The sequence below is a fragment of the Porites lutea genome, chromosome 2 (assembly GCF_958299795.1).
Source record: "Porites lutea chromosome 2, jaPorLute2.1, whole genome shotgun sequence".
Classification (NCBI taxonomy): Eukaryota; Metazoa; Cnidaria; class Anthozoa; order Scleractinia; family Poritidae; genus Porites; species Porites lutea.
This window is the reverse complement of record NC_133202.1, coordinates 39,805,821-39,817,444: the sequence shown is the minus strand read 5'-3', so window position 1 is coordinate 39,817,444 and position 11,624 is coordinate 39,805,821. Positions and strand designations below refer to the sequence as shown.

Genomic DNA, 11,624 nt, shown 5'->3' with positions numbered 1-11,624 from the left:
ATGATAACCAATCAAAGTCAATGAAAAAAAGTGACCACGAAGTGGCAAAGATGTCTTGAAAAGCAAGGAGGTAAGCCGTCCAGCTTCAACTGGAAAAGAAAAATGGATGAAACTAACTGGTCCAGTGACTTTTATTTACATTAATAATAACCTGAGATCAGGCCCAATTTTAGCAGTTCTCATACATTTTCTCTTACGTTGTCGCGATAAAATTCTTTTCGTTTCGCCTTGCCCGCCGGAATGTTATTTACAAAGCAAAAAGGAAACAGAGCCTGATCTCAGGTTACGTTAACAAATATTCCAAGACTGAGATTCTCGCATTTTGTTACTGACACAATTAATTGATAATAGGACTTCGGGTTCGTAACTCGCCCCATTACTCCCTGACTTGCACTCCACTCAGTCCTTTTACATTACTAACGTACCTTATTCCAAGGATTGGAAAACTAGGACTTTTGTGGTCACGCCTCCATTAATTAACTATATAGGCCACTAAATCGACGAAATTTTTTCTATCGGCCTTGTTTCTATAGGCTTGCATGTACTCTAAAACGCGGCGTCCGAAGGAGATGGCGGCGGCGGAGTGCTATAATCTTGGAAAAAATAAAATGGAACAGCAAACCCCATCCCCCTAAATCAAGGATGAAGCCGCGCGAAGGGCAAAAACGCGCCATTTTCCCATCCTTAATTTGGCGGGGGGGGGGGGGGGAGAGAGGGGGTCTTGGTTTTTCATTTATTTTGTCCAAGATTGTAGATAAACGTAAACTGAAATTCCCTAACTTCCTCTTTCCTTTCAATCGCCTGCCACGCAAGCTATGCCGTATGCGATCCTTAGATAGGGTGCCCTAATTTGTATCATACGAGAAAAAAATCATGTGTAAGAAGTATTTTAAAAGCTGATGAACTGCCTTATATAAGAAAATTCTTTTTTCTAATTTCCAGACCCCTTGTCAGTTTTTGTATAAATAGTTTCAGTTTCTTCATCATAAGCCTCTGCACAGGCGGCCCAAACTAACGAAGTTTTTCGTTCTATGAAAGGAGTAACAGTGGTTACGCAATAACGCCAAAAAACCCAGTAAAACGACAAACAGACATCAAAGCGCAGTGGAATACATTGCAGGTAAGTCTTTTTTATTCATTTCATTTAAGAAAAAGTAAGGTTTAGCGTTATTTAGCGCGCGCAGATCTCAGTAATATATTTTTCATACAAAGTCTCTCATATTTTCAACCGAAAGAACTCAAAACAGAGCGGATGGTATTGGATGGCCTGTGGCCTCTGCAGCTTGTCGGTGCAATTTTGACGGGGGCATTGCCTCTGTATAACGGTCACTTTTGATCACTAAAAAAGTTCACCTTGTCTATCACATCACCGGCCCGCTGTTTGTGATTTATTTTTGATTAACCTCATACCTGCATATGTACTGTCTTGCTTTATTTTCACTGTTTGAATTTAAGAACAAGGACAACAAGACAGCACAGACACAGGGCACCCAGACAAAGCTGTATGCCTTGGCGGCGCACCATCACCCCAAACTTCACGTCGGTACCTCCTCTCGGGCCGGGGTAAGGACGAAAACTTTCCCCCCGCCCCCCTCGAGAGTGTGCTGGCAGACCAGTAGCCTGAAGCAAAGAAGCAAAAAAAAAAATAATAACGCCTGATCTCAGGTTAGCAGACCAGGAAATGCTTGAACTTCCGGAACATGCCAAATATGGCAAATCCGAATTGCGTAAGAGGGATACCCACATGGCGAAAAACGCGCTTTCTGATTGGCTAGAGCCACGTGGGCTGTGCGAGACGAAGGCAGAGTGAAAACTTGGCACTATTTCACCGGAATGCATTGTTCTTATAAAGTTCAGGAGAAAGAAAATGAATTTTTGACGATATTTTGCTGTTAAATTTCGAGTTTAAAGATCGCGTGTGAAAGACAATGTTTCGGGACGTGTGTCTAGGATGCTAGCAGTTCCTGACGACACCGGCGAAATGAGGTGAGCTTCGTTGAAAAATCGCTATGGACGCTGTTATAATGGGATACATCGTAAAGCATAAAGCTTACGTGTTACATAGATTTTCCCTTCCTTGATTTTAACTAGCAGCCAGACGTACTCCGCTTAATATTCTTCATCTCTAGAATTATCATGTAAATGATATGGAGAGCGAATGGTAACATTGGGTCATTTATCGACGATAAAACCTTTATTGGTTTTCGTTTGGTCTCATCGTGTTTTTATTTCTGTGAGAGAGCTTCCTTTTATACATTAGAAATTTTTCAGTAAGACTTACCTTAACCTAACAAAACAGTTTATCACACGTCACTTAAATATTTTTCACGCTGTCAGAACCTCTCAATGATCATGATAAACAGAGATCAGGAGCAAATACTTTCATAGCATAATGTATATAAACTTCATTCTTCCATTTAAAGGAAGTTTTGAGGCAACTCAAAGGTGATTAAGCCTTTTTTCCTCTCAAGTTTGTTTCGTGGAATAATTCAATGCCTTGCACCCTCTAAACATACATGTATATGCCTTCAAACATTAAATTACAAGACCAGTACCGGGCCTGCGAATGAAACACAATTAGTTCACTACTGGTTGGGTGAAAATTTATTTTGAAATAATTTTATTCTCACCCAGTGGAAAATTGTGGTACACTCTGTCTGATCCTATTTTTCTGTTTGCAGACTCTGGGGGGCACCCCCTCCATTTAGCAGAGATTCCTTCTTTGATGACTTTTCTCCATCTTTTTTTGAGGCTGATGTAGCTGCCGAAGTTGAGTGGTTAGTAATCACAACATATTTATAGAGACTTTTAGATTCTAAGACAAGGATAACTATGAGGAAAAGATTTTGACAATACTCATCATCATGTGCACGAATTAGCTTCATTTTAGTGGGAAAATGTAAAAGGCATCATCATTATACTGCAAGAATGTCCTAGTTATTGAATATTAGAAGCTTTATCATTTTTGTAATCGGGAGAGGGCTACACCTCCTTCAATTACAATAACTGTGCTCACTTTTCTGGTGGAAAAAAGTACAGTGAAGCTTTTGTTAGTGTATATTTTTGGAGAAAATATGACAAAACTTTAAAAGTCAAGTCTCTTCTTTATAGTCATCCTTGTTTTCGAATCTTAAAGGCCTCTATTACTTAAAATAGTTTAGTTCGCTGCTGGCAACCACCGATTTGAGTTCCCCCCCAAAAAAACTAGTCCATAAAACAGAACATTATGATTTTCCTTTTTTTTAAATTGAGTCAAGACTGATGAATAAACTGATATGCAGAGAAATGTTAAAAAGACAGGTTTATCATGAGTTTGGCAAAAACATTTAAAAGGCAAGGCAAATTCATATTTTCAGCAACAGCTATGATCTTCAGCAAGTGAGTAATTCTGGCTTGGGCGTAGCATTCCACCAGTATCTAACAGGAGTCAATGAGCATACTGCAGATACTGTGTATGCACACACTCTCCCCTGTTGCTTCTTTCCATGAGGCAAGACTACCATGTTTTGAATAAAGTTGCTAGCCTGTGAGCAAGCTCTCTGGGGTGCTGTGGCGGTGGGGTGGGGAAAGGAAGGAGAGCTTGCAACTACGTCTCTAGAATTTGAATATCTGCATCGACAAAGTCAATGCAAAATGCTGATTGGTGGAGATGACATTAGCAATGATGTCATTACCCTTGGCTTGTGTTTTTCAATGTTTGTTTACTTTCGCGGTTGTTTCCACTTTGTGCTAATTGGCGGAAATCTGACAGCTCAGTTGACTGGGAGCCACAGGAGAACTGGAGGTGGAATTCAAATTCCGGTGACGTAGTTGCAAGCTCTACTGCATTTTTACACCTTGCCACCAGAGTGGCCCGGAGAGCTTGCTCGCAGGCTATAAAGTTGCTGGTCCCTGCTCCCTGTGGAACATTCCTGAGCCAATGATTATATTATTTAGTTTTGTTAAGCACGTTTGTTAATTTTATTCTTGGAATTTTCTTTGAACTTTTTGCTGTTGTTGTTCTGTAGTGGCCAAGAAGTAGACTGTAAGGATGATGGAAACTACTGGTACAGAGAATCAACTTCTGCTGCATCGTCTGTCAATGCTTCAGAATATAATTCTGATGATGGATTTATTGACATTGAGGATGAAAGCTTCAAAACTTCACATTTTCCTGTAAGCCAAGCAGTATTTCAACCTTGTATTTGTAAACTTTTGTTTATAAAAAACATGAAATGGATGAAAACATGACTTTTCTTGTCTCACTCTAAGTTCATTGATTTACATAGTTCACTTCATAATTAACAATAATATTATTTACTTTATTTCATAATAATTAATGATTGCCTAACATTTGTTTTCAACTTTGATTGAGTAGTAGTTTATTAAGATTAAAGTAACATGTCACATCCCTCTACCCATTTTTATCATGACAAGTTACAGTGTAGCAGTTCTACAGTACGTTTTTTGTAAAGTTCTTTTTTTTATCTTGTTTTCCAGGGTTCATATTTAAACATTGCTGAATTGGAGAGAAAATGCAGAGGTATAAATAATATGGTTGAGTATTCTTATATCTTGATCTGATAGCAAATACCTGAAATGATTGAAAAATTAAGCTGGTCACAGTAAAGACCATTCAAACATTGGTCTGTTTGAGCTTTTTTGCCTTAAAGCTGGCACTTTTGAAAATCTACAATTTTAGAGAGCTTTGTAGGGAAAGCCATCCCTCCAATCAACACTAAGCTTTTCATTCCTTTTTTCCAATCAAACTCGAATTATTATTTTGATAGTCTAAAAATCTAACACACAAGGTTGTCATTAAGAGCCGGGGGCTGGGGATTTTCTCCGGCTACTAATAGAGTGGCCCTAGGCTACTTTTATTGGAAAATAGAAGAAAAATAGAACCAAAAGAAATCCCTAGCCTTTTGATTCCCCGCCTACTTGTTGTATTTACCCACCAACTTGAAATCTTAGTGACAACCCTGAACACATGAAAGATTATTGGAACTAAGTAAGCAACTTAAGCAGCTGCAGAAAGAACACTTGAATGGAACTCAATCAATTTTTGAGGCCCATACAGCAGTCTTTCAAGTGCAGGGGCTCCTGGTTTGAAGTGTGTAAGGAAGTAGATGAGAGGAAGGGGTTGATGCAAGGAGTCTTTATGTCCTTTTTAATGGATCTTCATTGAGGGACAAAAGTGTTAACGCACTTCTATAAAGTAGCCCTTTTTTGTATAGTGGTTCTATCTATCCCCTCCCCCTGTGTACCGCCACCCCCTGGCCCGAAAATCAATGTTGTGTTTTAGACCCTCAACCTTTACTTTCATTACATACAATATTGATTTGGGGGTGGGGGGATTTAGGCCGTTTAAACGGACTGAAATAAAAAATGAATGAAATTGTTGTGTTGTAGAATTTGGTGAGTTGTAGACAAGTATGTCAACTACTTTTGTCCCTATTTTGTCGCTATCTACTATTGTTATTTGAACCTGCAACATCCCACTCTACAGTTGAGCACTCTATTGACTGAGCTTGCCCTGCCACAGTCTAGACATCCGGTTTAATATGGTGCGGAATGAAGGACTTTTCATACTTGATTGTTGCCAGTTTTAGCAACCCAAAAATGGGTTGCTGCTCTTAGACCAATCAAAGTAGCTCCTCAGAACCCTTGGGGATAAAGTTGTCGCTCACAAGTAAGGACATCGAAATGAACATTGGGTTGATTAGAAAAGTGTTATATGATTCTCTCGACGCCAGTGGATATTCTGATTGTCTCAGGAAAACAATCCAAGCATATACAGCTGTATCTGTGTTATCTGTCAGGGAGAGATGTTTTTGTGTCTGCTTCAACCCAAGCTGGGAAAACTCTGACTTTTGAGCTGGCTCCATATGCTTTTGATCATTTTAATATTAGGCGAAGATTGCAATGCCATAGCCTGCGAAAACAGCTGTTTCTCCCCACTCCTCACCACTTAAAATGTTCAGCAGGAGCAACACCCATGGCGGCGAGGAGCAAGGAGAAATGGGGAAGACCCCCAGCCCCTCCTCCACATAGCTCCTGATTTTTCTTTTGGAATTCAAATAAAAATAAAATTTCCTACTTCCACATTCATTAACTGAAAATTATGGTAAACAAATTAATGGTGCCTGGTGTGAATCATGCATTATTTTTTTAACCTGTTTCAATGGTTTTTTTTTTTATCCATAGAATTAAGTGCTATTGATAGCAGCAACCTCAGCTGGAGAAAATGTTCAAGAAAAAGTGCCGAGAAGAAAGGAAATAATTGCACTAAAAGGTCTTCAAGTTCATTAGTGGATGAAATATTAAGAAGGAACAAATTCAAGAATAACAAGAACTCAAGTTCAAAGTTAAAAAATGAATTTACCTGTCCCTGTCAAAAGTTACAGAACTCAATGGACTTTGGTGCAAGTTGGTAAGTGTGTGTCACATGAAAAAAAAACTAGATTCCTAAAAACAAAAGGGATCGGAATAAGTAGACTTTGCCCAGATGTAGGCAACACTCACTGTTTTTGTATTTACCACTTTTTCACCATCATGTTTTAAAAACTATATATAGGTGTTTTTATTATAGCAACTTACACAGGTAGGCAAAATTGTCTAGAGAGGTCCACAAAAACTGCCTGGAAGCCAAAAAAACCCCCCAGCCCTCTTTATCCCCCCACCCTCAAACAGAGGAAATACTCTAGCAGAGTTATTAAGGTTAATAAGTTGTATGTGAGGCAGGCCATGATGTAAGCAAAAGTATAAGAAAAAAACACAGGTTTTGGTATTGTTATGTTCATGCTTATGCTTAGGTCAAATCTGTTCTCACTAGCACATAATCTAATAATTATGCTTACATCACTAGTGAGGACTATGCTAAGCATACAAACAATGCATATGTATACTTATACTGGCATAGCTAGTGAGGACCAGGCTTTAGTGTCTAAGGTCAATTTGTGTTACATAAATAAGGGGATGGGGAAAATCAAATTTTTAACTGGAATAAAATAGTAAACAGCTTTGTGTCCTCTGATTGGCTTGAGAGTGGCTGTGTGATAATATACAGTTTCACAATGTAATTAGAGGTAAATGAATGGATGTTAAATCCCAAGCAAGTTTCTTTTTCCATAAGCTTGCTTGCTATGAGCTTTGTCCAACATTATTTAACAGCACGAGGTTAAAGAGGAAGGAAATTACTCCACCCTAAAAAATGTTTAATTGGCATTAGGTAGTCAACTTAAATATTCATGCACAATAGCCTTATCTACTGCAATATCATTTCTTTCTTTATTTCGTTTTGTTTATTATTTTATTTTATTTTACCTCCGAATTTTTATAGTATTTTATTTCTCTTTTGGTACATGTAGTTAATGTTGTGTTTATTGTATGTCAATTTTATCTTTGGTTGAAACTTCATTTACCTGTGTTTTAATTAACTTACTATTTACAAGCGTGGGCAAAGATTATGACTGAGAACAAATCCAACAAGTGACCAGAACGGGACTCGAACCCAGAACTGCTGGATTGCAAGTTGGACATGCTGAGCACTCGGCCACACTGCCTCCTAGTAAACCAATGGTATACATGAGTCAGATGCTGAACGAAGCCACTCTGGCATTAATGTTAGTCAAAAATTTTGTGTATGTTGTTGTTACAGTATAAATTACTTTGAGGATGAACTAAAAACTGTTCTTTATAGGAATAAAATGACGTCAGATGACCAAGTTGAGGCAGTTGAATTGCTAACAAGAGTTGCTTCAGTAACAATGGGACTTAGAGAGCAAATGGACATCATTAGAATTATAAACCCTGAGGCAACAGTTCTGCCAACAGACACAGAATTTGAAATAGGTACAATTGTATTATTAATTTTTTTAAAGTAATGATTTATTATGTTTGTCATACTTGTTTGCTTATCCTAACATGAGATGCTTACAGTATCATGTGGCAGTCCCTACCACTGGGGTTGAATCCCAGGAGTGGTGGGTGGTGGTGGTGGGTACTCCGTTATATAAGCCATATACAGTATTTATTTGAATAAATGCCCAACCTCAAATTAGTGCCCACCTCGAATAAGCGCCCATCCTAAAGGCAGAAAAAGTTAATAAGCGCCCATCCCCACCCACTTGGGTGACAATGAGATTGAAATTGAATAAGTACCAATATAAAGAGACTTCCCCAAAGACGGAGTTTTCTTCAAGGAGGGGTAGTTTACAGAAACCTTGCTTTGTTACATCTTCGCGTTTCGTTATTACCATTTATTGTTTTGTTGCAAAATAAACATACTATACTTGCTGAAAACGGTGAAAATTTAATAAGTGCCCAGCCTCGAATAAGTGCCCACCTCGAATAAGCACCCACTCTCAAGGTCCAAAAATTTAATAAGCGCCCAGGGCGGTTAATCGAATAAATACGGTAGGTATGTGCTGTGCCAAAGGGTATGGTTTTTGTGATGTTTTGATCTGGAAACTGGTATAGACTTTGCCCATTTTGTTCTGTAAGTGGGTATGGTTTTTGAGGTAACTACTAATTCAATTCCTAACTAATACAGAAAATTAAGAAGAAGGAAAGAGTAATATGCGAATTTGATGAGGAATTTAAGAAATCTTTTCCTTGGCATTCCAATCTAAGTATTGGTGACATAATTTCTGTCTATGTAAACATGCATTCTGTATTTTTTACTTCTTCCGGGTCTGAAAACGGGCGTGGAAAATGACACTTTTTTGGCTGAATGATTGTTAGCATTTGGACAATTGGGTGGCACACCCAACCAAGAATTTTTAGGAGTACCCTGGGGGGTTGAATTTTCAATTAGCTGATTTTAACCAACTCAGGGCTACACTTTTGTGGCAGCTTTCTATCTCTTACCTTGGCCAAACCAGGTGCAAATGGTAAACACAACTCAGGACTCATTCGCATGAAATAATCAGTGCCATTTAATGGAAAATAGCTGTGAAAGCCTGATACTGGTATCAAAGAAAGATTGAAGAAATGGAACACTGGTTTCTCTTTATTTAAATCATTCCAATCAGAAAAACAGGACTATACCTTTTCAGACAATCTGTTGCTCTGGGAAATTTTCCAGTGAAATGACCTTTGAAGTATGCAGTGTTCCTGTTAAAAATGTCTAGTTTCCAACCAGAATTTCCAGAAACATTTTGTAACGGTAAACCTAGCGTACCTTTAAATCCTGGTCACCAGGGATTAATTTTTAAAGCTGTCTGGATTCCAACATTTTTTCTTAAAGCACAACCTTATAGTTGTAATACTCAAAGTGTGGTCGGCTAAGTTTCCTTTCTCACACTAGCTACTTGCCCTTCACATTCACACTTCAAAACCTGCCTCAGTGACCCAAATACAGTAAAAACCTGCGCAGGAGAACCTGTTAGGCTAAGATTGTCCATTTAGACCTCTTTCACATTAGAACCTATTTTAGCCTACAATTTTGAAACAGGTTTTTTTTTGAGAAATTTCGTCAAGCACTGAATACACAAGTACCATGTTTGACCCAGCTGCAACACTGAGTACCATGTTTTAATGTCTACAGCTTTTGTTCTGCTTAACGTGCGTGGCTTTGTATAAACTTCATAAATTGCTTTAACAATGCTTGGGTTAAAGGGATTTTTACAATATATTATGCATGCAATACCAAAAATCGGGCCAAAATCGGCCACACGTAACAATGGCAAACACCTTATTTATTTTTAAAAACAGGAACCTGTTTAAGAACCTGAGCAGCCTAATTTTCCAGTTGGCACCATTTTTGTAAGAACCTTCTTAGCATAACTTGGGTTCTTATATGCAGGTTTTTACTGCAATGCGTGCTGTGCATGAGACTAAACAAGACCATGCCAGGCTTGAAGCTTATCAAGAGGAAGGGGGTATTCTGTTCATTTGTGTATGGTTTAAGTTTTGTGTGGTTGTAAAAACCTACTGCTTGAAGAAATGCTAGCAAATTACAGAAATTTGTTAAAGGTATCAACATTTTCCCTAATCTTGTCAATACTTTTTTTTATTTTTCAGACTTAGATGCGTTTGATGATGCAAAATTCAGTAGAATACGTGACTATATTTCAGAGCATCTTTCCAGAGATTCTTGTCTTCTTTGCTTAGGTAATCTTATTTGCACAGACCACATTATGGCTTCAAATTTGTTTTTTTTTTTCTGAATTATAGTAGAACTTGTAAAATGAACATGAACACAGTGTCCCCTGAGGTGTCTATGGTTTTGTCTGTTAATTAAAAATTATATGATTACAGTTTTTTTATTCATTTCTTTCAGATTCACAATCAGAAACGTGTGGACAGAATTCCAGTTTTTCTCATAGAAAACATTCCAAGGTAAGAGAGAGATAGCTACTGCTTCTGTAGTCATAAATGATGTTAACTGTACACAAACTTATTTATTTTGATTGTGATAAAGCAATGTCATTGCCAGCCTCACAGGGAGGGTTTACAAGAAAATTGAATACAGCAAGATAACAACCTCAAAATAACGAAGGGGCAATTAGGGACTGGCAAAATGTGTTAGCTATAACAAGGTTTTGTCATGAGGTTTCACTGTATTAATATTGATAATAGTAGTAATAATCTTATCAACAATATTTAATTATTGAATTACTGGAGGGCAGGATTGTAACTTTGGAAAAGTTTAGCACACCTTTTTATTAGTCAAGCTGGCTTTTTTGCTTGCAGTGTAACTGCACCTTAAAAATTACCCCATGTCTTCTTTTTAGAATATTGTGATTTGGTAAACTCTCTTTCAGATAGTGAAATTTTGCCGGCAGCCACCTCTTAGCGAAATCTATGGGTGTAAGTTGTTGATGACACTCCTTTCACCCACTCCCTTACCTCTTGCAGCTTCCCATTATCCTAGCTTCCCACTTCCCTTCTCCACTGAACCTGTTGTCAGGGGTGAGTGGCGCTAATGTACACTCATGTACTGCTATGTTACCAACTGTGAGTTTGTTTTACTGACAGAGGAAACCAAGGGGAACTCTAAGCATGAAAAGAATTTCAAGAAAATCATCAAAACGTAAAAGCTTGCTTAAGCGGGTCCATCGGCAAATGATGAAAGAACAAAGAAGTGGCCTTTTTGAGAATGAAGAGGTAAGACAATGACATCCATTGAAAAATAATCATCTGGTCAGCAGAAAAGCTTTTTTTTAAGATACCCTATCGTGAGTGTTATAGTTCTGGAACCATTAAAAATGACTTCACTTCACTCTCAAAACTGATTTAATTTTTTTAATTCTTTTTTCAGGTAATTTCACTGAGCTCAAGAAATGAGGAGGAATCCAATGACTTGGAAGTTGACATTCTCTGTTAATTTCTGCTTTTTAATCTGAAAAATCAAATAAACTCGAGTTTTAGATTAAATGTATTTGTTTATTAGCAGTACCACTTTTTTTCCAATTTTGGCTTCCTTGTGGCTGATGTGTCATGTGACACATTTGTACTACAGACTTTTTCCGAGTGTGCGAAGAAATACCCTCCCATACAGTTGTTCTTGGGTTACACGTTCCTTCGCAAGCTTAAGTGGAACTGTTGCATGATGTGTTGATGCCTTTTGCTTGGAATTGTTTACCCTGGGTACGAGTGGTCACTATAGACTTGACCAAATCCGGAAACCGCGCATGAAA

At 38.0% G+C, this 11,624-nt stretch overlaps 1 protein-coding gene across 1 annotated transcript; it reads left to right on the top strand.

The window, feature by feature from the left end:
* The first annotated feature begins 1,798 nt into the window (after positions 1-1,798).
* Positions 1,799-11,361, top strand: LOC140926997 (uncharacterized). The gene is made up of 10 exons (XM_073376666.1): positions 1,799-1,986; positions 2,682-2,777; positions 4,008-4,155; positions 4,480-4,522; positions 6,187-6,412; positions 7,682-7,833; positions 10,006-10,095; positions 10,265-10,323; positions 10,963-11,091; positions 11,246-11,361. Exons 1-10 carry the CDS (start codon positions 1,952-1,954, stop codon positions 11,309-11,311), a joined length of 1,044 nt encoding a protein of 347 aa, XP_073232767.1. The 5' UTR covers positions 1,799-1,951; the 3' UTR covers positions 11,312-11,361.
* Positions 11,362-11,624: the final 263 nt, after the last annotated feature.

Coding starts and splice junctions, on each gene's coding strand:
- LOC140926997 (XM_073376666.1), top strand. CDS start 1,952: ATGCTAGCAGTTCCTGACGACACCGGCGAAATGAG. Junction 2,778..4,007: donor GTAGCTGCCGAAGTTGAGTG/GTTAGTAATCAC, acceptor GTTGTTCTGTAG/TGGCCAAGAAGTAGACTGTA. Junction 4,156..4,479: donor TCAAAACTTCACATTTTCCT/GTAAGCCAAGCA, acceptor CTTGTTTTCCAG/GGTTCATATTTAAACATTGC.